The sequence below is a fragment of the Myodes glareolus genome, chromosome 8, assembly GCF_982192425.1.
Source record: "Myodes glareolus chromosome 8, mMyoGla1.1, whole genome shotgun sequence".
Classification (NCBI taxonomy): Eukaryota; Metazoa; Chordata; class Mammalia; order Rodentia; family Cricetidae; genus Myodes; species Myodes glareolus.
This window is the reverse complement of record NC_142033.1, coordinates 52,541,019-52,568,096: the sequence shown is the minus strand read 5'-3', so window position 1 is coordinate 52,568,096 and position 27,078 is coordinate 52,541,019. Positions and strand designations below refer to the sequence as shown.

General features: G+C 37.7%; 1 protein-coding gene across 1 annotated transcript in view; it reads left to right on the top strand.

Moving 5' to 3' along the window:
- Positions 1 to 5: 5 nt before the first annotated feature.
- Stim2 (stromal interaction molecule 2) overlaps positions 6 to 27,078 on the top strand; it is a 145,591-nt gene continuing 118,518 nt past the window's right edge. The window contains exon 1 of the mRNA XM_085691892.2: positions 6 to 468. Coding sequence (XP_085548018.1) covers positions 120 to 468 — 349 coding nt within the window. The 5' untranslated portion in view covers positions 6 to 119. The remainder of the gene's footprint in view (positions 469 to 27,078) is intronic.

The window sequence follows — 27,078 nt, the reverse complement described above, 5'->3', positions numbered from 1 at the left end:
CGCCAGAGCAGCGGATCCCGGTGTCGCCGCGGCAGCTGCGCGGGTGTCGCGCCGGGTCGGAAGACGCCGCACCACAGCGCGCCCCCACTTTTTTTTTTTTTTTTAAATAACCGGAACCAATGAACGCGGCGGGGAGCCGAGCTCCGCGGGCTGCCGGTGAAGGGAGCAGGCTACCGCCCGGCGGGAGTCCGTTTTCGAGGCGGCGGGGCCCGGGGCAGCTGGCGGCGAGCGAGTGGCCGGCGGCTCGTGGGAGCGCTCCTCCCGCCGCGGCACCCGGCCGGGCCTCAGGCTGCCCTCTCCGGCGGCGCTGGGCTTCCCTGCTGCTCTTCGGGCTGTTGGTGGCCGGCGCGGCGGACGGATGCGACCTGGTGCCCCGACACCTCCGCGGGCGGCGCTCGTCGGGGTCGGCCGGAGCGGCTGCGTCTCCTTCGGCTGCGTCTGCGGGCGAGCGCCAGGCGCTGCTGACAGGTGAGGCCCGCGCGGCGGCGGGCAGGCTTGGCGGGACTCCCGGGTCGGACCCCCAGCCCCGAGTGGGGGCGCCCCACGGTTGCCTCGGCGCCGACCGTCGCACTTCGGACGCCTTCCTAGTCCACCCGACTGGCGCCTGGACTGCGGCTTCTCCGCCCTTTAGTGGGTTTCTGCGAGCTTCCCAGCTGAGCAATGCAGTGGTTTCTCTTTCGTGCGGCCGAAGGGGCCACTGGGGTCTGCAGGGGTCTGGGCTCATTTCCTCTCTCCCTAAAACTGCGGGAGAAAGTAGGCGGTAGCAGCAGCAGCAGCAGTAGCAATGCGGTATGGAGTCTGCCTCTCCTGCCTTTGCAAAGGCAGCTGGCAGCGTCTTACCGATTGTGAGCCCGGCTGAGCGCCCTGTCCCAAGGGAAGCTACTGAGGAGATTCTTTGAGAGCCACAGCACCTAGTGGCATTAGTGGTTATGAAGAAACGTCAAAGTCTGATGTGTTTCTGTGGGGTACGAGGCCGTTGTCAGGGATGGAAAGTATATGCTGTTTGAGAGCATCACTGGGTGACAAAGGGTGCAGAAGGCGCAGCAGGTAACCAGAAACACACCTCAAATTTACCAAGTGCAGGGTATTTGTGACGTGGATTTGGGCAGCATAGTTGTGATGGAGTGCACCAGCATCTTTTAAATACAGAACGTTCTGGCACTTACTGAAAACTCGCCAATGTGCTTGGTAAGGTTAAGTAGAAAATTGTATGCTTTTAAAGCCTTCGTTGTCTTATATAACTGATCTGGTGTGGTTTAAGCAATGATGTAAAGGTCCTGAAATGATTTCCTGGGGCAAACTGGTGGGGTTAGAGTAACTTATTTTCCTTCCTGCTGTGTTTATTTTTAAGGTAAATCTCTAGTTTTTCTGGAGGAATACCAAGGTTAAAGAGGAAGATGACCCACTATTAATTTAACTACAGCGATAGCCCGAGAGGCGCCTCGTAGTCACTAACAGCTGCTCTGGGAAGTGTTCAGGAGTCTTTAGATGGAAGCAGCTTTTCTCTGAGTTCTCTGACAGGCTATTTCCTGTTGTAGAGAGAAGGATGTTGGTAAACGTTGTCAGGCAGTGTGGGAGTTGTAGGGTGTAGAACATACTGATTAGCGTATTTAAGGTACTCAAAAACTTAGCAGATCCTGTTCAGCTGACACTGGGAACTCATCACTGGCTGCCTTGTATAAATGATTATAGAATAATCATCTCTAGATACATAATACGGTGAGGGAGGGATAGATTGGATGGTTTCCTGCTCAAATCATTATTTTCTAATAGAAATGTTGCAAGGGTAGAAGGGAACAGTGATAAGCCAGTTAAGTAGGACTGTAGATTGAGAGCGTATTGCCTCCTGTGGGAACGGAACAGAATCACTTTGACTTCTAAACTATAGAAGGGTAGTTTTTTTTTTTTTAAGAAATGTTTGATTAGTAGATGGTTGCATAATGCCTTCTTGAATGTAATTGGCAGAAAGGCAGTGATCTAGAATTTAAATGTTTATTGACTCTTTTAATAAGTATGTTATGTTGAGACCATCATATCAAGAAAATAAGTGCAGATGGAATTTTAATAAGCTGAAGCCTTTTTAACTTTCTCTGTATTTCTTTGTGGCCTAGTAGAAAAGACAGGGTGATTCTCAGTGAGAAAAATCAGATGTATCACACAAAATGGATTCGTATTGTAGTGCTTTTAACTAAGTTTACTGAAATAATGTTAACCTTGGAATTACTTCTGTTGATCACAAATTTTTTTCCTTTTGTTCAAGTATTAATTTTAAAAAGTTAAACATTTCCATTTAAAGTTTCCGCTTCTAAGACTGCGCAGTATCCAAGTTGAATTGTAGTAATTTTAATAAGTTTCTGTTAATAAGTCAGTAAAGCTGGCATTTGGGGAAATGTATATTGAAAGTCACATATAAAATTAGAGTATATTGAAAATTGCTTTGACTTCTGTGAACTCTGTAGGGCCTTTTCTCATTTTATCGTTGTTTTGATGGTAGTTCTCTTCTATGGCTCCACTTGTTATATTAAGCCCAGAACGTAAATTGACGGTGATATTTTATACTTCAGGAGTGGAGCCACAGACAAATCCAGGGTTTATGTTCTAGACTGTGTTAATGAATGGATAAAGACATGAACATCACTTGTAAGAGAAATACATTTTGTTTTGATTTTGAAATTTGAAAAGTTTTGAAAGAATTGTGAGAGAACTTTTCTCAGTGGTTCCCAGTTAACTCTGTCATTTCACTGTTGGTACTTTTAATAGCTTTATAAATTGACAGCCACACCACTTTCTGTTTTCTCTAGGTTAGTATTTTTAATACTTAACCGTTAGAAACTTCTTAGGAATCTGCCTCATTAATACAATCTAAAAGATACCTTTTCATTGACGCTTACCTCCCAAGGGTTTATGTTAGTGTATATTAAGATTAAATTGTTTTTTAAATCTGGCTTCATCTTAGTTTGGAGCAAGAAAAGTGTTCTTGCGGAGATGGACCATCAAAATAAACAGAGCCATTGTCTGAAATGTTTTAATAATATAGAAACAATATTTATAATATCACGTAAAATTTTAAGTTGTATGTCTGCATATGCACACATATATTTAGTTTAAGAAGTAATTTGAATGTTTGAAATCTAATTGAGATTAAAGATTATTGACTGGAAGCTGACAAATTATATTTTAATCAGTACTTTTGAAAATTTTTTTTTTTTTTGTTTAACACATACAGCATCAACAGTGGGGAGTGGTTGAACTTATCACAATTGTAGTAATGGTTTCTGAGAACTCTTGGAAGGGCAAAAGTAAGCTCTCTCTCTCTCTCTCTGTATATATATATATGTATATGTACACAAAACACAATTTGGGAGAATATGTAGAATAATTTAACACTTTTTCCACACACACACATACACAACTAATTGTTTCAGAATTTTAAAACAACCAACATTAACTTTAAAGTGCTCTTTGATTTTTTTAATGAATGAAAGTAACATTCTTTAGTGCTTATATAAAGATTTTATCACTTCACTGATTTGGTATATTTTTAGTAGTGTAAAATAAAAACTTTAAGGTATGTCTTTTAGATGTATTAAAATCTCAACAAAATCTTAAAACGTTCTTAGTTCAAAGTATTAAACCATTTCAAAGGGCCTCTTTATCCAGAAGTGTTAAAAACACCTATGCTGCGGGACTTTCACTAATATACTGGGAATTTTTCAAGTTATGACTGGAAAAATATTAATCCAAGCTTTTAATTGTCACTCACCTTGCGTTCCTAAGAAGACTTACCCAGTAGCCACTACCTTATTAATGCCATATTTGAGTGACTGGTTGACTGGGGTGTGCTGTGTGTATGCCACGTTGAGTCCTGCTCCTCACTAGGCTGACCTCTGCTTGTGTTTACATTGTGACACAGAGTGTGTTTGCTGTAAGCTTTCTTTTGATGCCCTCCTGCTGTTTCTTTTTTTTTTATTCCAATCTTTAACCATTGCTGTGCTTACATTGTATTGCTAACCACAAGACCTGCTTATATCTGAGTGTCATCTATTCTTCATGTTTAAAATTAGTTATAAATTTGTTTAGAAATATCCCATTCCTTGTTTAAGACTCTTGGGAATCTTGTTGGTCACTGTTGAGGATCTCATAAGTACCAATTGGAAATAAGGGTTTAAGATTTAGCTTGTTTATACTTGGGCTGAATGGTGGTCGCACAAGCTTTTAATCCCAGCAGTTGGGAGGCAGAGGCAAGTGAATCTTTGAGTTGAGTCCAGCCTGGTCTACAGAGTAAGTTCCAGGAAGGCCAGGGCTATGTGGAGAAACCCTGTCTTGAAAAACCAAAAACACAAAAACAATCCCCCCCCAAACTTACTTTCTTTTGTACAAAAAGAAGGATAAACAGAGATAATTTGCTGGTGACTTAATTTGTGGATGGAGTTAATGCTAATGTTTTTAGGTTAATTTAGACTCATGAGTAACTATCAACCATTTTGGATATTGGGGTACTCATTGTTACTATGTGAATACTTTCAGAGTTATACTTGTAGATACATATTTATACATAAAGTGTAGACTGATTAATTAAAATTATCAACTAAAAATCATGAACAAGCTACTTTTAGTATTCATTAGAGTTTGGACCAAGTTAGGAACTTACTAGGAGATTATTTTTAATTAAATAAGTTTTATCAACCAAACAATTATTGAATACATGCAAGAGGCAGCAGACTAGGAATATGAATGAATATGCACAAGAGCAGGCTCTAAGTTTGCTCATTGGTGACTCAGGCTAGCTCAGATTGGGGAGTAACAGGTACATTAACTAGACTCTTACTAGGTGTCCTTAGTGTGCAAGCTGCTTCCTATGCATCAGTATATTTAGATCTGAAACCAAACCTGTCAGAGTATTACTTTCATACAAAACACAAGAAAATGGATGCTTTATGCCTATATGTAGCATACATTTATAGACCTGAACAATGTGAGACCAGCTTTGATCACCGTAATAGTGGAGTGCAAGCTGTTGGGGAAGGAAGAGGCTTCTGTAGAATTTGAGGTAGCCCCAGGTATGTACACCTCTTGTAGACCAAGAGGAGGCAAATGGAGATATGCCTAGAATGTTTGTGGAGGAAAGGAGAAGAAGTTGGGCCCAGATTATCATGTGCTTCACAGTGTGTTTAGTGTATAGGAAGATGTCAGCATTATCTAAAATTGAGTTTCTCAGCCTTGTACTAGGGAATATGGTGAGCAGTCAGAAAATGTGTTGACACATTAATTTTGCTAGTTAACTTGGAATACTGACATGAAAATTTGCAATTAAAGACATTTAAAAATACTAAATGTGTACATCCTCTGGAGAATGTTAAGTTACTTTAATGTTTTAGGGCAAATCAGAAGACGTTTTGAATAGTCCAGGAGTTTAGTTCATAAACTCTTTAGAGTTCCAAGTCTTTTAGCCTGTCATCAAGAGGGAGAGGAACTGTGGTATTTGAGCATGAGAATGACTTGTGTTTGAGAAAGTGAGTTCTGGTGGGTGGAAGTGGGCAGAGGAAGGCGGTAAGAAAGTCGTCAGGAAGCAGTGCAGGGGGAGAGGACTTGAGGGCTACAGTTACATAGTGGCTCTGACAGCACCTGCAAGGAGCTTTAGAAAGTTTTAATTCTTGTGTTAGGAGCCTGGCAGTTTCTTACCTTTTAATCTCAAAGTTTCTAGAATGACTTAAATTAGTACTAACCTTTGAAACGTCCCAGAAGAAACATGGTATCTTTTTCACTTCAAGTATGCCTATTTATTGTTTCAAAATTAGGTGTTTGTGTGCATGATTTGGCTCCTGTGATGACTTGCAAAGTTGTTAACAAAACATCACAAGTATACTTGCTGTTTACTCTGACAAATAAGAACACTGTTAGCTAAAGATAATATATTTGTATGTTTGCATAAAGCCTTTTGTTCTATATTTCAGTATATTTTTATTCTCTTTTAAAGAATGGCTGTGTCCAGGTTGAGCTTGTACCATATATTAGCTTGTGCTCTCCCATCTAGATATCTCAGGTCTCTGTGAGCAACAGTCTTCTGAGTACTGGATAATTATTCGTTTCAAAATTAACTGTTGAATTTCCTGTGTGAGGTTCAAGCCTGGTTTGTAGGTGGTGATCTCTAACACCAAACCTAGGTGGGTTGTTTTTGCCTTCTTCATTTTGATCTTAGTGTCTGAAGGTTTTTAATCCTCAAGTCTTTCCTGACACTTTCTAGTCTGACTTTCATTAACCACTTTCCTTGACTGGAGTCTTTGTTGCTGATTTTAAGGATGTTTCTCTCCTAAATCACAGTTCTCAATCTTGTGTTCTTCCAGCTGAACATTCATTTCCTCCTCAGAGAACTTCATTACTAGGAAAGTTCTACTGGGGTAGGGAACCCCAAGCCAGTGATTGCTTGGACTTTTGTCCTTTTTTCATGCGGTGCTACTGCACAGCCATCATGGCTAGCATCCCCAGAATGATTTTCTTTCAGCTAGGCTTTGCCAGTCTTGGAATTTTCAGGGAACTAACTTTGGATCAAGGATAAAGGGAGTTGCAGGATGTCAATAGTGAGGATTGAGTGTTCTTTAAGATAGGGGTAACCAGCTCTCCCCGTTCCAGCTTTCCCCACAGATCCAGGAACCTCCCAAGCCCAAGAAGAAGTTTACTGGGACGGGCCTGCTCTGAGTGCTTGCTTATGAGTTGATGTTTATGTGTGCTGCAGATCTTGGCCTCTGCAACTTTGCGCCTCCAGTTATTTTCACTTTCTCTGTCTCTCTCTGATCTTCTTGAACTTGCCATTATGTAAATGAAACACTTCAAAAACTCTTACTGAATTAAGTGCTGGGTTTTTAAATTTTAAAAATACGGGCAGTGAATCTTATTCACATGATTTCTGAGTATTAAACAATTTTGTTAAAAAATCCTTGGAGTAATGACAATAATTTGTGTTTGTCAAGTGTTTCTCAGGAAGTGAAAACAGATTTTCAATGCTTGAATTTCTGTTCTTTCTTATTTGACAGTGTCTTACTATGTAGCTTAATCTAGTCTCTCTTCATTTCCTTTGAGCTAGTCTTAAACTCCAGATGCTTCCACCTTCCCAGTGCTGGTTTTACAGTGTGTGGTCATGCCCATCCCTCCTTTGAAGTTGTCATCTGCTGTTCAACACTGTACATTTTAAAGATCTGTGTTTTCTTCCCTCTCCTGTTTCTCTTTCCTTTTAAAAACATCTGCTAAGTCCTAGATGATCTTGATCTGCCTTCTTTGTTCTTGTTTTCCACCAATGCCTGGCTTCTCCATTAAAGACGAAGTTCCTCAGTCTCCTCATTCTGGTCACCTTTGAACTCTTCTGCTTTGTCATGTGTATTCATTGTGCTAATCCTTGTTACTTTCTTCTTGGTACTAATTGAAATATTTTTGTGTTTCAAAAATTGCAGTGATAGATGCCTCATATTTTTGGAATTTGTATTTGTGGGTTTGCTGTTTGATGTGCATTCAGGCCTTATAGTTGTCAGAATGCGTCTGAGGAAGAACCGAGGGAGATTAAAGGAAAAAGCCAGTTTTTAGTGGGTATGTGTATTTGCATATAATTTTACACATTAGTTAACTACTGTTGTGTGGTAGCCATGATTTGAGGAACTGTCAAAATTATTGTAAGAACAGTAAACTTGAAACTTGCCTGGGAATGCATTTGCACAGTGTAAGAAAGCGTTAATTTTTGTAGCTTGTCTATTTGCATTGCTGTGTTTACTAGAAATACACTAGAGTTATCTGTACTTTCATGTTCTTTTTCAGAATAGCCAAGATGTGGAAACAACTGTCTGTTGACGAAGAATAGATAAGAATATTATGACATACATGTACACATAGACAGTGGGATATTAATGTTTGTTGATGGAACTCTGGATAAAAAAGTGTGATACACACACACACACACACACACACACACACACACACACAGTGAGATTTTATCCAGCCGTTAAAAGAAGGAAATCTTGCTATTTGTGGTAGTATAGATGAATCTGGAAAACATTCTGCTAAATAAAACAAATACAGAAGTAAATAAAACTCACAGAACAATAAATACCTCATGGTCTCTCTTGTGTATAATCTAAAAATGTCAAATGTAGTAGAATAGAGGTTTCCAGATTTCCTTAGATTTCATAAGAGAGTACATTATAAATAGTCTTATACCAAAAGTAAAGGTAAAGATATGAATTGATAATTATGACTGTTTCACAGTTACACCCTTAGCAAATTAAATAGTACACCTGATTATAGCTATATACACTTCAGTTGTCAAGTGTGCCTCATTAAAATAAAAAATGTGTTTAGTACAGGTGTTTTGTTTTTGTTGTACATTTCTAGTACTAAAGACAAATTGTGTGTGGTCTCCACCCCAATTTTGGAAGCTGGGATCTAGCCAGGACCTTTCCGATGCTAAGTAAGCTTTTTACCAAGGAGCTACACTTCAGCTCCCTTCCCCTTTGGAATAAGATGCGATGTAAGTAAACACAAACTTCAGATTCAGCAAGATGTCTGGCCTTTCAAGATCAGTAAGGTACCCTGTCCTGAAGTCTGCTAGAGCTGTACCCACTTAAAAGCTGATGATAAGTGTTTAAAGACATGGGGATATGACTTAAATAGATGTTCTTTGGAGAAGTTCCGTTTTCCACAGTGGAGTAGAGCATTGGTCAGATAGGAGAGGATACACGGTATGAGAGTAGGAAGCTGAGAAGGGATACATTGTCACATGAGAATGCTAGATGTGATTGTGGATGGCAGATATCCAGGATGATGTGACAGTCAGTGCTGAGCCTGTGTACAGTGCACCAACATTCAGATTTACATGTGGAACTCAGATTTTTGGTAGTAATTTTGCATTTCTTAGTTCATTTAATCTTTAGAGATTTTTTGTGAGCTTATTATTGCTGTTTCCTATAGTCAGTGTTACATATAATGGCAATTTAGTTTGTACCCTAAAATCTTTCAGTGCCGGGGCTGGAGAGATGCCTCAGTGGTTAAGAGCACTAACTGCTCTTCCAAAGGACCTGGGTTCATTTCCCAGCACCCATATGATAGCTCACAACTGTCTGTAACTCCAGTTCCAGAGGACCTGACACCCATGCCAGTACACCAATGTGAATACAAACAAACAAAAAAACAAACAAATTATTGGACTGGAGAGTGGTTAGGAACACTGGCTGTTCTTCCAGAGGACCAGAGTTCAATTCCCAGGACCACATGGCAGCTCACAACTGTGTGTAACTCCAGTTCCAGGGCTTTGATACCCTCACACAGATACACATGCAAGCAAAACACCAATGCACATAAAATACAAATAAATAATTAAAATATCTTCCAGTGCCAAGGATCTTTAGGTTAAAGTAGAGAGTATAACTGAAGTTGAATCAAACTGAGAAACAACAGAATTAGATATCTAGGTGGTGTGAAACTAGGTCTTTATTATCCTTTGGTCTTTGAATTACATCTTCATTTTCTTTGTTACTAATCAGAATCGTCTCAAGTTTTAAAGACCATTCCCATGTAATATACAGTCTGGAGCCCAGTGATATACCTGCAGTGTACTGTAAAAAGTCAATATCCCCAGTAAGTGGGAGTTGGTGTTTATGCTCTGTCTTTTGTGAGTATTCCTCATGGGATGGAATGCGGTTTTACGATTCATACAGTTTTTATATGGGGTAAAAGTTTGTTCTTTTATATAATGTGATTTGATTAAGACTACAGCCTATAGACTGTAGCAGGTTTTATTAGTTTGAATCCCAGTCTGATAATGGTTTATGTTTATAGATGGGTGACTTAATGTGTTAGGTTCTAAATTTCTATATCTTTAGAATAGTGTTTAAAGAACAAATGAGTTAATAGTCTGCTTAACATAGAGCCTGGCAAGTGTACCCAGTTATTGCTAAATCTGTTTCCACTTTCGTCCATAGATACTATGAGGGATAGTTGTAGAAATGTGCTGAGGCTTACTGAGTATTGGTAAGGTACTTCTGTGTTTCTTTTATGTATTCATCTGTGCAGTCCTGGGAATTGGACACATAGTCTTGCATGCTACTACAGAACCACATTCCCAGCCCTTCTTGTGGGATTAAAAATAAACAAGCATGAGGCTGGGATAATAGCTCAGTCTATAAGGAAGCTGCTTTAAGCATTTGTCCCTGAGTGTTCCATCACTAGAACTGGTGTAAAATCGCTGGTTTTGGTGACATGTACTTGTTATTCCGGCACTAGGAGGTAGAGACTTTTGAGGATCCCTGGGGTTAGCTGGCCTACCAGCCTAGGCTACTTAGTAAGCACTAGTTCAGAGACAGACACTGTCTCAAAAAAAGTAGGTAGATGGAGCCTATGGGACAATAACCAAGACTAACTTCTGGCCTGTGTGCATGCACACATGTGTGTTTGCATACATGCATAAGGACACACACAGAATAAATGACAGTATCATTTAAGACACTTTTGTGATCTAAATAATCAGATCATTAGTGATCTGAAATTGACTCTTGCCATGATTATAGGCAGAATGTGTACAAGATTAAACCATTCAAAATTAACAGCATGGATCAGGGAAGGGTTCATGAAGCCCACCCTAGCTGAAGAGCTATTGACAGATGGTAGATGGAAGGACAGCCAATTTTCAATGGGGCGACTACTAGTATGCCCCCCCCCCCACATCAGTGGATACCCCATGAGAATGTCGGTATCACAAATTGAATGCTGTGGGATATTAAAAACATAATGAAGAAGCATGAAGTTGGGAGGAGGACTTTTTGGGTGAAGTCTGGGGGAAGATGGTGGTAATGATCATAATGCATTGTATACATGTATGAAATTCTCAAAGAATAGGTTATAAGGTAGTAAAAAATGATGCTATTTATAGGCAGTGAAGTCAGTACTACGATAGTTTATAAAGAAGTTAATGACTCATTAGCAAAGTTATTGTGTATGTATTTTATTTTATTGTTTGTGGTGCTGAGGGTTGAACCCAGGGCCTTCCCATATAGGCAAAGCTTTCGACCACTGAGCAACATCCCCAGTTTACCTTTGTTGTTTTAGCTAACCAAAGACTTTACAGTATTTTGTAGTTGGAATGTCAGCAATAAAAACTCAATTTCTGAACCTAAAAGTTTATTACAGAAAATCTAACAAATAGGGAAGATTAAACTAGAACACACATTTACCTTAACAACTGGCAGTGACTCTTCAGGCAATTTTTTACACTCTTAAAATATGTTTATTTTTATATGCATTTACTAATAACCTCAGGGAGTGATTTAAAAATGTAGTTTTGGAGTAGGAGATTGATCTCAAGGGTCTTTCTGTGCTAAGCATGTACTTAGAGTAATTTGAAATATGAAATTAATGAATACTTGGATGTCAAGTGTATTATACAGGCTTATGAGAAGTGTTTGAGAATTTTGATGAGTAAGATTATAAGGCTCTTGTTCTCATAGAGCTTATATTAATATTTAAGTTGGGAAAATAATATTTTAAAGTTATGAGATGTACCTATTAAGGAACAAAAGAGAATACATAAAATAGAAAATAATGTGGATGAGATGGTGTGGGGTCACCTCTTAATTTAGGTGAGTGGGCTAATGGGTGAAGCTTCTAAGAAATTCATATTAAAAAATTACTTCCCTCTCCCTCCTTCTCTCTCTTTTCCAAGCCCCCCTCCCCCTCACCATTGCAGGGATTGAACTGAAATTGTCAGGCTTGGCAGCAAGCACCTTCACCTGCTGGTATCTCATTAGCCAGAAAGTCATGTTTTTAGTGCAATATTTCAATTGACTTTTTAAATATTTTAGTGTGTGTGCATGTGTGCGTGTGTGTGTGTGTGTGTGTGCGTGTGTGTGTGTGTGTGTAAATTTGTGCATGTGGATGCAATGCCCATGGAGGCCAGAAAAGGGCGTCAGATCCCCTAGAACTGGAGGTCCTCACACTGAGCTCTCCAATGAGGGAACTAAACACAAGCTTTCTGCAAGTTTGTGCTCTTAACTGCTGATTCAACTTTCCTGCTCCCTGAAAATATATATATATATATATATATATATCATATATATATATATATATATGGTATATATATATATTTGGTATTTTTGAGACAGGGTCTCACTATGTATCTCTGACTGTCCTGGAACTCAACTCACTATGTAGACCAGGCTGGTCTCGTACTCAAACTCACAGTGATCTGCCTACCTCTGCTTCAGGGGTGTTGGAATTAAAGGCTTGCACCATTATGCCTGACTTAAGGCCATATTTTTAATATAGTAGTTGAAGGACAAGTCATTGCAGAGTTGGGAGATAGAATACCACATATAGAGGCAATAGTAGCTTGGGTAGAGATCCTGAGGCAATAAAATTTGAATTACAAAAATCCCATTTTGGGTTGGAGAGGTGGTTCAAGAGCACCAGTGTGAAAAAACTGGGCATGGCAACATGAGTATAATACTAGATTTGGGAAGGTGACGATTAGCAGGTCTGCTGGAGTTCATTGGAAGCCAGACTAGCTGAATCCATGGGCTCCTGGTTTAGTGAGAGACACTGTCTCAAAAAAATCAGGTGGATAAGCAGTTGAGGAAGATACCCAGTGTCAACCTCTAGACTTTATATGTCAGGGGCACACAGCACAGCTCCATATGTATATGTGTGTGCACATACCTGCATGAACGTGCTTCCCCCCACAGAGAGAAAGAGAGCGAGAGAGCGAGAGAGAGCTGCTTTAAACATATTTAGAGGGGGAAGACCAGCATGAGATCCTGCTGCTGAAGAGAGTAGGGCCAGATGGTACAGAACTTTGTAGATCTTTCCCCATGTTGGGCTTTTTTCAGAGGGTGAGAGGAGCAGTGAAACGTTTAAAGAAGGGAAGTGAAATGATAGAACTGGTTTTTATTGTTTGGCCTGCACAGTCTTTTCAGGCCATGATAGAAAAAAGTATATAATATAGCTACAGTAGATGCTGAGACCCTAACCCTCTGCAAGAGCAGCAGATATATAAATTATATATATATATATATATATATATATATAATATTAAAGTAAAAGTAGTTTTAAGTGTATGTTTTTAGTGCTATTAGATAGTTTTAAATTGTTGATTACCAGAACTTTTTTTCTTATGAAACTGAAACTATACCTGTTAATTCTGTTTCCCCAACTGCTGGTAAGTGTCATTTTAAACTTTTGTTTCTGTGAATTTGATTACATTAGGTGCTTGATGTAAATAGAATCCTACAGTATCTGTCAAATTGATACTCATTTGTTACTTGACTGATTGTCCTCTGTAACATTAAACAGAATCTCCTAAGGCAGAGACTTTATTTTATATGTAGACTGCATTTTTCTCTCCCTCCATTCCTCCCTCTCTCCCTCCCTCCCTCTCTCCCTCCCTCCCTGAACACATTTTGTCTGATGTAAGTAATATTAGCAACATGTATGTGCTGATTTCTCTCTGACACCTGCTTTTGGTTCTTCTTTTTACAAGATACCTAGAAGTGGGATTGATGGATATGTATTGCTTTTACTCTTCATTTTTTTGACTCTTCATGCTATTTTATAAGTGGTAGCATCATTTATAGCCTGACCTTGAAAAGTGTGCAGGGTACCACAATTGTCATTCAGTTGGTGAATATTTGTTGAGAATATTTTGTGTTCATTGCACTGCTTTGAAAGTTGAAGATAGCCGGTTGAAGAAGGGCGGTGGTGGCACACGCCTTTAATCCCAGCACTCGGGAGGCAGAGGCAGGTGGATCTCTGAGTTCGAGACCAGCTTGGTCTACAAGAGCGAGTTCCAGGACAGGTTCCAAAGCTACAGAGAAACCAAACAAACCAACCAATCAACCAAACAAAACAACAACAACAACAAACAAAAAAAAAAAAGGAAAAAGAAAATTGAATATACAGCAATGGGCAACATTTGACATAGATCCTACTTGTCTGTGTTTTTCTTTCATAAAGTCTTACAGATTATCCTCAGCTACATGTGACTCCTTGTCTGCTCAGGTGTCTATTAGAGTGCTTTTTAAACGTTGTCCCTTAGCTCATAAGTACTTATGACCTGAAAGTTTGTTTCTGAAGGCTGCTGTGGCTCTTGATACTTTTAGTCTCTATCATGATTAATGGTTTATCTATTTCTTTGCCAGTGTCCAGTTTTTACAAACAGGTAGTCTGGTAGTCTGGAATGTAGTATGATTTAATTATTGGCATCTGCTCTTACTTAATCTATCCTTAGTGGTACATGAAAGTTTTGGGGTGACATACTTTGAGGAAGAACTGTGTAACTCATCTTTATTTGTGACTGCTAGCTTCTAGTAGAGAAATGTTAGGGGATCAACTTTCAGTTTTCACTTATATAAACTGAGTGGCTGTGACTAATATATTACTCATTTGTCTTAAGTCATGAACTTGGATAATCTCCTACCTTTTTTTAATAAGAGTCTAAAGTAATTACATTAATGTGGTTATTTAAAAGCCTGGAATTTTATTCAACTTGCAGTGCTACAGACATTAAAAGACATTTTATTAAGTGCTGGTTAAGGTGCTGCAGAGATGGCTCCACAGTTAAGAGCACTTACTGCTCTACACCCATGTCAGGTGGCCCACAGCTTCCAGGGGATTTGATGTCCTCTGGCTTCCTCAGGAACATATAAGCACCTGTTGCCCATAAACTTACCCAGGAACACACATGCACATCAAAATAAAGGAGTATTATGTTTCTGTTACTTATGAAAAGTGCTAGTTAACATGAATTTAGTAGTTTTAAGCTCACTATTGAGCATCTATAAAGTTACATTTTGCTTCTGAGTTTGAGAGTATGATAAACAACACTAGCCTTTTTAAGTTCTAGAACACTACTATAAAACTAAAGTAAGAATCTCTCCTCTCTTGGTTTCATCTTTAATATTCTGATTGTTGTGCAACTGTTGCTTTATTAAATCATGTACTCAGAACAAATTGACATTTTACTCACTTATGATTGCCAGTGATCTCAGGGTTCAGTGTTTCGACTCCTTTAACTAAAGTCAAGCAGCATACTATTTATTTATTAATATTTTTACTTACTTATAATATTATTTATGCAGGTTACAGTGATTAATTTCTTGAGTTTTGTAAAAAGCTCAATAGGGTCAACTTTAAGATCCTACATAAACTGGAACTAGAATCCAGGTCTGTTAACTTTGGTGCTCAGATTATTGCCATGCTCTGTTTATTTGAGATGGGATTGCTGGGTTGTCTATGTTGTCCTTAGACACTGGGGTTCAGATAATCCCTTTGCCTGAATATTCTGAGTGGTTGGAACTATAGACGATGGCTGCTGCAATTTAGTTATTTATTGTTTTTGAAACGGCCTCTCTGTAGAGTCCAGGCTGACCTTTAAGTGGTGATTCTTTTACCTTAGTTTGCTGAATGCTGAGATTGCAAGCATACACTACCATGTCTATGTGTGCCTGTGGGCATAGTAGGATGCATCTTAAAATCTTGTATAAACATGCAAATAAGTTGGTTCTTTCAGTTTCATAATATGAATATATGTGTTTATATACTTATAAAATTATCTGGTACCTTTGTAGTATGTTGTAAGTTTAGCTTTACATTTTAAGTCTTTTATAGTTGATTTTCAGATAGGTAACTGGTACTTATAGTAGATTCATCATCTATCTTGAATATTAATAGTCTAAAATCTAGGATTATTTTTCTTTATGTTCTAAGTTTGTAAAGGAATAAAAGATATTAAGACTGTCCTAGGATGTCTAATTTATAATGTGACAGTATGAAAATGGACTCTGTTCAGAAAATAGCAGGTAAGAAATCTACATTCAGTCTATCTTCCAGTTCTAGATGAGTAACAGCTGTTTTTACTTAAATGCCAATTCTAGAATGTTGTGTGAGAGAGCCTGCTTTTGGTCCCAGCTGCCTGGCTAGCTTACACCCGAAATAATCACACAGAAACTGTATTTATTTAAACACTGCCTAGCCCATTAGCTCTAACTTCTTATTGACTAATTTTTATATCTTAATTTAACCCATTTCCATTAATCTGTGTATTGCCACATAACTGTGACTTAGCGGCAATATTCTAACCAGCGTCCATCCCCAGGCAGGAGTTCCATGGCATTCTACCTGACTCTGCTCTTCTTCCCAGTATTCAGTTTTGTCTACTCTGCCTACCTACGTGCTGCCCTATCAAAAGGCCAGGGCAGTTTCTTTATTCAACCAATGAAAGCAACACATAGACAGAACCTCCTACACCACCAAAACTAGTGTGTTTAGAGCTATTCTTTCCTAATCATAATGAATAACTTTATCATAACAAAATTTGCAATTAAAGAGCCAAGATCTTTTGGGTAAGTGGGCTTCAGAGTGAGGGTCTGCAAGCCACAAAAGCTTTCACATTTGTATTTATTAAAAGATGCCATTGTAAAGAATAATTTGCAAGGTCTTAATTTGTAATTTAAAAAATTTAGTTTTCATTTATTATCTTTTTTTGTGTTTTGAGACAGGGTTTCTCTGTGTAGCCTTTGCTGTCCTGGAACTCAGTCTGTAGACCAGGTTGACCTCAGATGCTTCCTGTCTCTACCTTCCAAGTGCTGGGATTAAAGACATGGGCTACTGTCACCTGGTTTATGTGCCTGGTTTATCATTTTATAACAAGGATGTGTTGAGAATATTACATTGTGTCGTATTTGAAATAAATAACCACTTTTTTAAAAAATTTTTTTGTGTACACTCTAGATGCTATGTTTACTAAATAGTACTTCATGGTACCTTTCAACATACTAATATATTGAAAAGTTAGGAAATGTCTTTTTTACTCAGTATTACTAATTCCCACTTTTTAAGTTGAGCAGTGAGTGGCCTTGATTATAATTGTTATTTTTACTTACTCCTATTGATCTTTAAATCTCTTTTCTAGCCATTTTACTTGAATTCTGGTAGTAATGAGGTGGCTAAAAAATACAGTTTTTAAAAATTAATTACAATTGTCATTCCCAAGGATATACTGAATTTCATAATTATTCCATACAACTCATAACTGTCTGCTTAATGATTTGCTAAACAACAGTTTTTGGTTAAAGTATTGTAGTCTGACTATTTATGTTAGTAACCTATGGAAGGAAGCTCTGTGTTGCTGGGTTGAGCTTTATAGAGTCAGTCTCTCCCTCACATCTCTTACTATGTTTTCTTAATTCTGTTGTAGCCTATTTCTTCTAATTCATTTTATGTGGCATTGGTAAACCCTGTGTTGACTTTTTTAAGGATTACAGAATATATTTTCACAAAATCTCCTCTCTACATACTTCCCTATAATATGTTTTTTAGTATAATCTTGGTATAGTTTGGTTTTAAATGACCTCTCAAATGCCCATGTATTAAAGTTTTGGTCCTCAGCCTGTGATGTTACTGGTAGGTGGTAGAACCTTTGGGAGCTGAGATTGGTGAAAGGAAGTCAGGTCTTTGGAGAATGCTCTTTAAGGGGACTAAGATTCACTGGTTTCTTATTCCTTTTGCTTGCTGATCACCATGCGGTTGTTGTCATCATTGTCCTACCATGTATTCCCTGCCAGGATGTACCAACTCAACATAGGCCCATAAGCAGTTGGGCATATAGACTAGACTGAAAGTTCTGAAATGCTGAGCCAAAACAAACCTCTTTACTAACAGTGATTGTCTTCAGGTATTTTGTTAAAAATGAGAAGAAGCTGACTTTGACTGTAGAGCTTGAAGTAACTATATTGTTGTGGAATATTAGTTGAAGATGTGTTAGATTTGCTTATGCTGTGGAATATTTGTTTAATGATGCAAAGATGTGTTGCATTTTGTTGTGTTGTATTTGCTTTATTCTGTAAAGCTGTGTTACTTTGCCTGCCTAAAACACCTGATTGGTCTAATAAATAGCTGGACAGCCAATAATTAGGCAGGAGAGGAATAGGCAGGGCTGCCAGGCCGAAAGAATAAATAGGAGGAGAACTCTAGGCTTAAAAAAAGTGAACAAGAAGTCAGAAAAGGAGACGGAATGGAGGAAGCCAGGTTCCAGCTGCTCAGCCAGCCATGGAGTAAGAAGGAAAGAAAGATACATAGAATAAAAAAAAAAGGTAAAAAGCCCAGAGGCAAAATGTAGTTAAAGAGAAATTGGACAATTTAAATTAGAAAAGCTGACTAGAAATAAGCCAAGCTAAGGCGGGGAATCTCCATACATTTATTTGGGAGCTGGGTGATGGGAAAGTAAAAAACCAAAAACAAATAAAAAATAAAAAAAAAAGAACGAAACCAAAAAACCAACTACACTACATAACTTGATAATTCAAATAGGACTTTCTAATCTTCTTGGATCTGTGCTTAGTATTTATCACAATTTTGGAAAAGCTTGACTTACTTTTTCAGGTACTTATTTTCTCTTTTTCTCTTTGGCATTCTTCCCATTTTTTCCTTTTCTCTTTGGTATTCTTCCTAAGTGTTTGCTAGGATATTTAATATTGAGTCATAACTGTGGGTCAAAAACATTTTTCCCTTTTGATATTTGTTTTTTCCTTTTACTTTAGGTTGAATGATTTCTACCATAATATCTCAAGTTCATAATAATCTTGTAGAAGAAAGTTCTCCATTTTTAAAGCCATAGTTTTCTTTCTTTAATTTTAGTATAATTATTTGACTTGGGGTTCCTATGTCTGCTAAAATACCATCTGCTCATCAAGTTGTGTATGGAGTCTAACACTGGAATTTTTCTCTTGATCTATTAACATTTGCATATTGTGTGATAGTGCTAACTAACATTTGGGTCATCTTTGTGTTTGGTTTTCCTGTTTGCTTTGTATGTTGCAAGTAGATTATTTTCATACTTTCCTTTTATGTCTCCCATACTTTCTGATTGAATGATAAATACAGTTGCAAAAGTTAGCTTTGTGTAGAAATGGATTCTCTGATAGGTTGAGTCAGTTTGTCATGAGTTGAGCTCATGTGGCTTTACTGTTACTGTTACTACTAATGGCGCACCACTCATCTGTGTGAGTTGCTGTGTTTTAATGCTTTATGTGGCCAAGAGCATGTTTATGCTATGCCAGCGATGTTGCGTTACAGCAGGGTGACTGTGTCATGGGAGTGGAGGAATTTTTGATTTTCCTGATTGACCTTCAGGCTTATGTAGGGCTTTTCCATTCCCCTAGTTATACCATGCAAGTCTTCAAAGTATAATTGAGGGTCAGGAATATTGATGTTCTCTTATGTAATTTTCTAAAGATGACTGTAATTGATCTTCTTAATTCCCTTGATATTATGTGTTTTCTTGTTAAGTTTCTTTTACTTTACTTTCTTTGTTATTTTTTTCATTCATTCATTAATGATGTTAATTTTTAAAAACTGCATACCATATTGAGCTACACTGATAATCTGCTATTTAAATTGTCAATATTAGTTTTTACAATTTACTCTGCTGTGTAATTTATAGTTGTATTCCCAACACTGGGCATATAAATTTTAAAAAGACTTTTAAAGAGAGTACTGATTCAATTTGTGTATGTAAATTTGACTTCTGCATTATCAAAACATTGACATTCTTTATAAGAATTGTGTGTACGTAAAAATGTTCACTCAGTGAAGAGATGTCCTTTTTGTACATATGTATGAAAGATGAAACTTCTTGAGGTCTTGACTTTGGGCTACTACTGTGGTGAGCCATCATTATTTTTAAATAAGTTTCATCGAAAGACTGAGTATGTTCATTGTAGTATTTCCTATGACTATAGTTATGACGCTGGCTGCATACAGCTCTCAGGCATAATGCTACATACTCTTTATATAGTTTGGTTTCTGACTGTTTGAATAGATGATGATAGTTTGCTTATAACATCACATTTGGACAACTTTTGTAGTATACTTATTGCTTATGCTTGCAGAAATATATATTTTCTAAAGTAGCATATTGGTTTTCTTTTTCTTTTTCTTTTTTTTTTTTTAGACGGGTTTCCCTCTTTAGCACAGGCTGGCCTTTAATTCCTTAACCTCTCAAGTATTAAGATTACAGGTGTGTTCCATACCAGGGCCTCTGTTGTGTTATGAATTCATGTCTTGAAAATCATTTAAAAATGTTTTTCCTAGAATTAAGCTTTTGAGGTTTTAATCTTTCAGTATTTTAGAGTAGGGGTTTGATCTTTTGGTTTTTAAAACAGAAGGGGATTCCTGGAAGGAAGAACTGGATTATCAGGAGAGGGATCGGGGGCCTGAGGAAAGAGTATCATTTGCATATATGAAAATGCCACAGCGAAAGTCATTGCTTTATATGCTAAATAAAAACTAAGTAAATATGATTAGATTTCAACATTTGTGACTATGGTGTTGGGTTACATCTTTTGGCATTATAATTGTAATGCAAAAATTCCCTGCCTATTTATCAGAAATGGATGTCTACTTTGGTGTTTTGTTCTCTGGTAGGCTGACCATTTCTGCACTTTGATAATGTCTTCTTGTGTGTTGCTTACAGGCTTAGATTCTGTCCACTTTTTCTAATGCTTGCTTACGTCCCATGCCCAGTCCTGTGGCGGTTCTTTGCTGCCTGCTTTCCGTGGTTTAACTCATTTCTAAGACATATGCTTTCTTCACATTGCAATTTGATTGATTCATCAACCTGAACAGGTCAGTGAGCTTTTTCAGTTATTTTCATGATTTATAAACTATGTATTATTTTAGTTAATGGACTTAACTCTTAAATGCCGAACCCTCAAGACCTTGGATTTTGACATCTACTTTTATCCTAAAAGCCTATTATTATTCTGTAGTTCTCTTGAATTCATTTCATAATGTAAGGGTGCTCGCTCACCTTTCCCTTTCTTGGGAAGAGTGCATAATTTTGTGTAAGGTTTATGAAAGATTGTGAACTCAAATCAGAAGACCTAAGCTATTTTATCATTTTATTTTTTGTTTGTTGACTTATCCACAGAATACATATTTAGAGCTTTAACTGTTCTGAATGCCAACATAGTACATGGTTACTTATGGTAGAATTAATTTATTTTGACTATATTTAGCAGTTTTTAAAGAATCACCTTTGCTCTTTCCTAAAATTCTTTGACAACAAGAGATATTGAGGAAACTGAAAGCTTACACCTTTAATTTAGTATAATGCTCCTTATCTCGTAGATAGTGACAGAAGTAAACCTTGCTTAAACTCGCTAGCATTCCACTGGGTAGAACTTGCTAGTACACTTGCCCAGTCTTCCATCACTATAAGAACATTTTAAGTTTCAGCTTTGTAAACTGTGATTCAGCAAGGATCCCAAGAACGGTATGCGATTGTTTTGGTCTTCATGGCTAATATCCTGACCATATCTATAAACACTATGGCTTCTAACCACTGTCTATATTTTGGTTTCTCTTCTTGTCTTTGCTGTTCTCTAGTTCAAGCCACTTTTACCGCTTCCTTCAGGGGTTCTTTTAACAGCTTCCTTTTTGTTACTTCTTTGCCTTTGATAGCCTAGTCTCTCAGAATCCTATACGACTACATGGCTCCTCTGTGCCTCTTCCTGCTTTTAGTGCCTTGTTTTCCAGATTATGGAATAGAAACATCATACTCTTGTCCTGTACTTTGTAACATAATCTGTCCTGTCTTTGATTTCCTTTACGCACTTTGTCGTGTTGGCATCCTTTTTGCTGCTAGAATATGACAAACTTGTTCCCTCTTCCCGAGCTTTGAGAATTTTCACATTTTCTGTCTTGATTTTTCCTCCTTAGCTTTTTACATAGGTTGTTATTATTTGACTTTTGACTTTTGGTTTATATTTTTCTACGGACTTTTTTTTTTTTTGATGATTTCCTATGGGAACAGTCCCCTTCCTTGTTTGTTTCAGTAATCAGAGAAATCATTTGTTTTCTTAATAATGTTTAGAACCAGAAATCCTGTTTTAACTCATTTGTGAGGTGTTGTCTGTACCACCCATATAAATCTGAGCTGTGAAAGGACTGGGCATTCTTGATCATGCCACTATTTATTATACTTTTCCTAAAACTTTTTGGAAAATACGTGTCTTAATTCACACAATATGTGCATAAAATATTTACTGTGCTTTATTTTTTCCTCTTATTTTCATGAATGTTGAAGTAGAAGAATAATATATCTTAGCCATGTGTTTTAAACATTTCAACTGATTTTAAGCATATCTTATGATTTTTAAAATAAGTGATATGTTCCAATTTTCATTCTTTATCATACAGTCTTTCTTACTCTGAACTTAGAAAAGATGTATTGCAAATAGTAAAACAAATTATGCTGTTCACAATGAGCATTTTCAAATTATTTTTAGGTGCAGCAGGAATTGTTTTATATAAATGTGTTATGGTGTCTGAATAAATCCCTTTCCCCAGCTTACATATGTGAACCCTGACTTCTCAGGTGATGTGGTGAGTGTTACTCCTTTGTGAGTTTACAAGGACAGATAAAATCCCCTCATGCATGGGATAAGTACTTTATAAAAGAGGCTTTTGAGGACTGATTACATCCCTTTGCTCTTCTGTCATGTGAGGACGTAGAAGGCAGTTCCCTACCATAGTGGACTGCAGATCTTAATGATTTTAGCCCCTAAGATTGTGAGTAGTGATTTCTGCTGGGAAACAACTCAATCTAAGACTTGTTGTTCTAGTGTCTGAATGGATGAAGACGAAATAGGAATTATCATAGATGCTATTTTGCATCTTGCTTTTTGAAATCTAGCATATCTTGAGCTTTTCCTTAATCATTAAATGGAATAGAAGATACAGATTATTTATTCATTCTTGTTGGTTATGTTTCTATTGCATGAATTTTCTTCAGTTTTTCTTTGATAAAACTGATATGAGCAAACATATGCCTTTTGGGGTTATAGGCTTTAAAAATTATTTTTTGGGACTTTCATATAGAAGTACTCTGTATTTATATAATTTATAGTCTTCCTTCACCTCCAATGCTTCCTGTTTCACCTGATCCCACTCCCTCTGGTATTCCCAACCTTTTTTATTGTTGTGCACGCGCCTCCCCCCTCCCATCATACTACTGAGTCCATTTAATGTTGCTTTTATATACATGCGTTTAGCACTGTTTGGAACTGACTAACACGTAGGGTACTTGTGCCTGTAGAAAACTGATTTTCCCTCCCTCAAGACCAGCTGACTGTTATCATTTAGGGGTGGGGACTTGGAGAGTTCCTCTCATCTCTGCTAGCATGTTGACTGATATGCAGATCTTGTTTAGGTACCATATTGTTGAGATTTCATAGGTGCAACATCCCTGTCATGTCTAGAAGACACTATAAAGGTGTCCTTATTCTTTCAAGACCCCCATTTGTGATATTCCCAGAACATTATGTGTAGTAGGGGTTGTATAGTGTATGTGCCATGCCAGGCACCACAGTCACTGTTCTCTGCATTTGACGAGTTGTGGATCTCTTTCATAGCTTCCATCTGCTACAGAATGAAGCTGTTTTCATGAGGGGTGAGAGCTACACATATTTGTGGGCGTAGAGATGTGTTTAGAGTACAGTTAGAAACTATATTGATTGAGGAAAATGGCAGTAATATGTTTTACTCTAGGGTTAGAGCATATTCTCAGAAGTATACTATGATGTTAAAAGATACAAATATTTTAAGGTTTAATATGTACATTTCTTTATATCTATTTATTACTTACTTGATTTTTGGAAAAAATATAGTTTTTGGGTGATCATGGTATTTTATTGAAAAATATTTGCTATTTTTGGTGGACTATATATATTTTTAAATTTAAAAATTATTATTTTTTTTATGTGGATGGGTATTTGCCTATGTGTATATCTATGTATTATGAGCATGCCTGCAGAGGTCCTAGCAGAGTGTTAGGTCTTCTGGAAATGAAGATGCATACAGGTCTGTGGGTACTGGGAATTGAACCTGGGTACCTTTGAAGAGCTGCTAGTGCTTATGACTGCTGAATCATTTCTCCAGGAATATGTTTTTATTTCTTTGATTATTAAAGGTTTTGAATATCTTATTTTTTGTGTATTATTATTTTTGCTATAGTTGTTTTGAGACAAGATCTTACTATATTGTCTTGGCTGTCCTGGTACTTACTATGTGACCCGTCTAGGCTGATCTTGAACTTAAGGTAATCCTGCTGTTTCTGATTTAGAGTATGGGGATTGCAGGTGTGTACTACCACACTGGTAGAAAATTGAGTAACAAGGAGAGATGGTCAAGACTGGCTCTTCCATGGCATTCTTTTAATTCCGTTGCTATTGAAAAATGAGAGTTCATTAGAAGGGTTAAGACCTGCTCTTTTTCCCCTCCCCCCTCCTCCTTCCTCCTAAGTAGTAGAGTGCTTAGCAGACAACATCCACAGCCTTGAATTTCTTTTTTTTTACCTGCATATCTTTTTATTTTTATCTTTATTGGTATATGTTAATTATACATAATAATAGGTTTCACTATGTCATTTTCAAACTAGTATATAATGCATTTTTATCATACTCATCCCTATAATTTATTCCTGTTCCCTTCCCCCACCCACTGGATCCCTTCCTTTTCTCTGTTAGATCTCCTTCTACATTCGCATTTTTATCTATTATTTTTTTTTTACATTTTTTTTGAAAGTAATTTTATTAAATTATAAAAGTTTCCATTTACGCCCCTCTTCCCAACACCCTCCCACTCCCCCCCTCCCTCTCCTCCTCCCTCTTTGTCCCTAAGGGCAGTCAGGGTTTCCTGCCCTGTGGGAAGTTCAAGTTCCTCCCCCCTCCCTCCAGGTCCTGGAAGGTGAGTATCCAAACAGACTGGATCCCAAAAATCCAGTATATGCAGAGGAAACTAGTCCCAGTATCATTGTCAATGGCTTCTCAGAAAGACTCCAGGCCAGCCACATTCAGAGAATCCGGCCACATTCAGAGAATCTGGTTGGATCACGTGCTCGTTCAGTCGCAGTCCAACTGGCCTTGGTAAACTCTCATTAGATCCGACCCCTTGTATCAGTGGGTGATAGCATCCCTCGCAGTCCTTCGTCATTTTCTTCGTCCTTCTGCTCCTCAGTTGGATCTTGGGGGGCTCAGTCCGGTGCTCCAATGTGGGTCTCCGTCTGTATCGCCATCCAATGCCAGATGAAGGATCTATGGTGATAAGCAAAATATTCATCAGTATGGTTATGGGCCAAGGCCGGTTCAGGCACCCTCTCCTCTGTCCAGAGAACAGTCTGGGGATCTCTCCTTGGACCTGGGGCCTTGAATTTCTTAACAACTTGGATTTCTGAAAGTTATCTGTCAGATACTGCAGTGTCATCCTTACTATTGTCAGTTCCTCTTGTTGTGGCCCTTTTTTTGTACATGCTAGTTCATTTTAAATAATTGCACATTGTTCTACAGTTTGTCATTAACATTTTAATGACTTTAAAAAGTAAGTAAGGAATTATCTATATTTCTCTTCTACCATAGGAACTATTGCTCATGGGACACATGTATAGAGGAGGGTTGGGAGGGAAATACAGAAAGGAATAATGGAACAAACTAGTCTTCAGAGTCACATAACCATTCATTCATTCATTCATTTGCTGATTTTTAGTGGTGAGAATTGAATTTAGGGTTAATTACTAGCCATTGAACCACATCCTCAGCCCATAGCTCTGCATTTCCATCACTCTGTATTATCCCTTACTCAAGGGATCTTGTGCTTCTTATACCCTGTAGGACAAAGTATTTTAATAAATTAATTTTCTATAACAAAATGACAATTGGCAGAATTACACAGTAAAAATAGGGTGTGGAAAAGACAGACAAATTTAAAATGAAAACTTTCTGATAATTTTATTTGAAGGAGACAGTGTTATTAAATAATTTAGGGTTTTTTTTTTTTTTGGAGACAGGATTTCTCGGTGTCACTTTGTTGCCTGCTCTGGAACTAGCTCTTGTAGATTGTAGATCAGGCTGGCCTTGGGCCTTGAACTCAAAGATCTTCCTGCCTCTGCCTCTCGAGTGCTGGGATTAAAGGCATGCGCCACCACTCCCTGGCTAAAATAATTTAGTTTTAATAAGTAGTTGACATGGAAAAGAATGTAAAGGTGTTCAAATATGTTTCTGTGATATTAAGTGGTTCACATAAATCTTTAAGGCTGTATGTTTTAGTATGACACTGATAATTTCATTATAATGTACTTGATTTCATTATATGAACATCAAATGGATCTAGAGCACCATATTTTCTGAAATTTTTTTTGTTAACAGTAGTCTTACCAAATTGTCACCTGAATTAACACCTGATAAACGAATAAGCTTCTCAGTAAACCAAGAACATTATCTCAAACAGGATTGGAATAATGGGATTAGGTGCTTGAGTTCTTCATGTCCTCTGGCAGAGATGATGCCTGCTATAAAATGCAATGGGACAGAAGTTGGGCTGGAGAGCTCTTGCCTCTTCATTATGATCTGGGTTTTGCAGACAGTCCTGGGACTCTTACTATATGTGAGACCCTTGCTTTCTGCTTGATGTGGGATTCCCCTCTGTATGCTATGATTACCATTAATGAATAAAGAAACTGTCTTGGGCCTGCGCATGGAATAGAGGTAGGTGGGGGAAAACTAAACTAAATGTAAACTAAGCTGGGAGAAAGGAGGCAAAGTCAGAGCGAAGCCATGTAGTAGCTCTGCTGGAGATAGATGCTGGAACCTTGCCGGTAGGCCACGAACCTTGTAGTAAAGTATAAAACAATGGAATTGGTTTAAATTAAGATATAAAAGCTGGTAAAGAAGAAGCTAGAGCTAATGGGTCAAGCAGTGATTTAAATAATGTAGTTTTCGTGTTATTATTTCAGGGCTAAGCAGCCAGGAATCAACAAGTGGCCTCCTTACAACATCTGCTAACTGAAGTGAAGAAATGAAAGACATAGGATGTAGTCTCTATTAAAACGGATTTATGCCATTTTAATTAGCATAATAAATACATCTGTTTAATAGGACTGTTGTGAATACAGAAAAATGTTGAATACAATGTTCGGCATGTAGTAACTGCTTCAAAGCATGCCATTGCTTTATGCTGATGCAGTGCTCTAAATGTTTATTTAATTTTTAGAAGTGC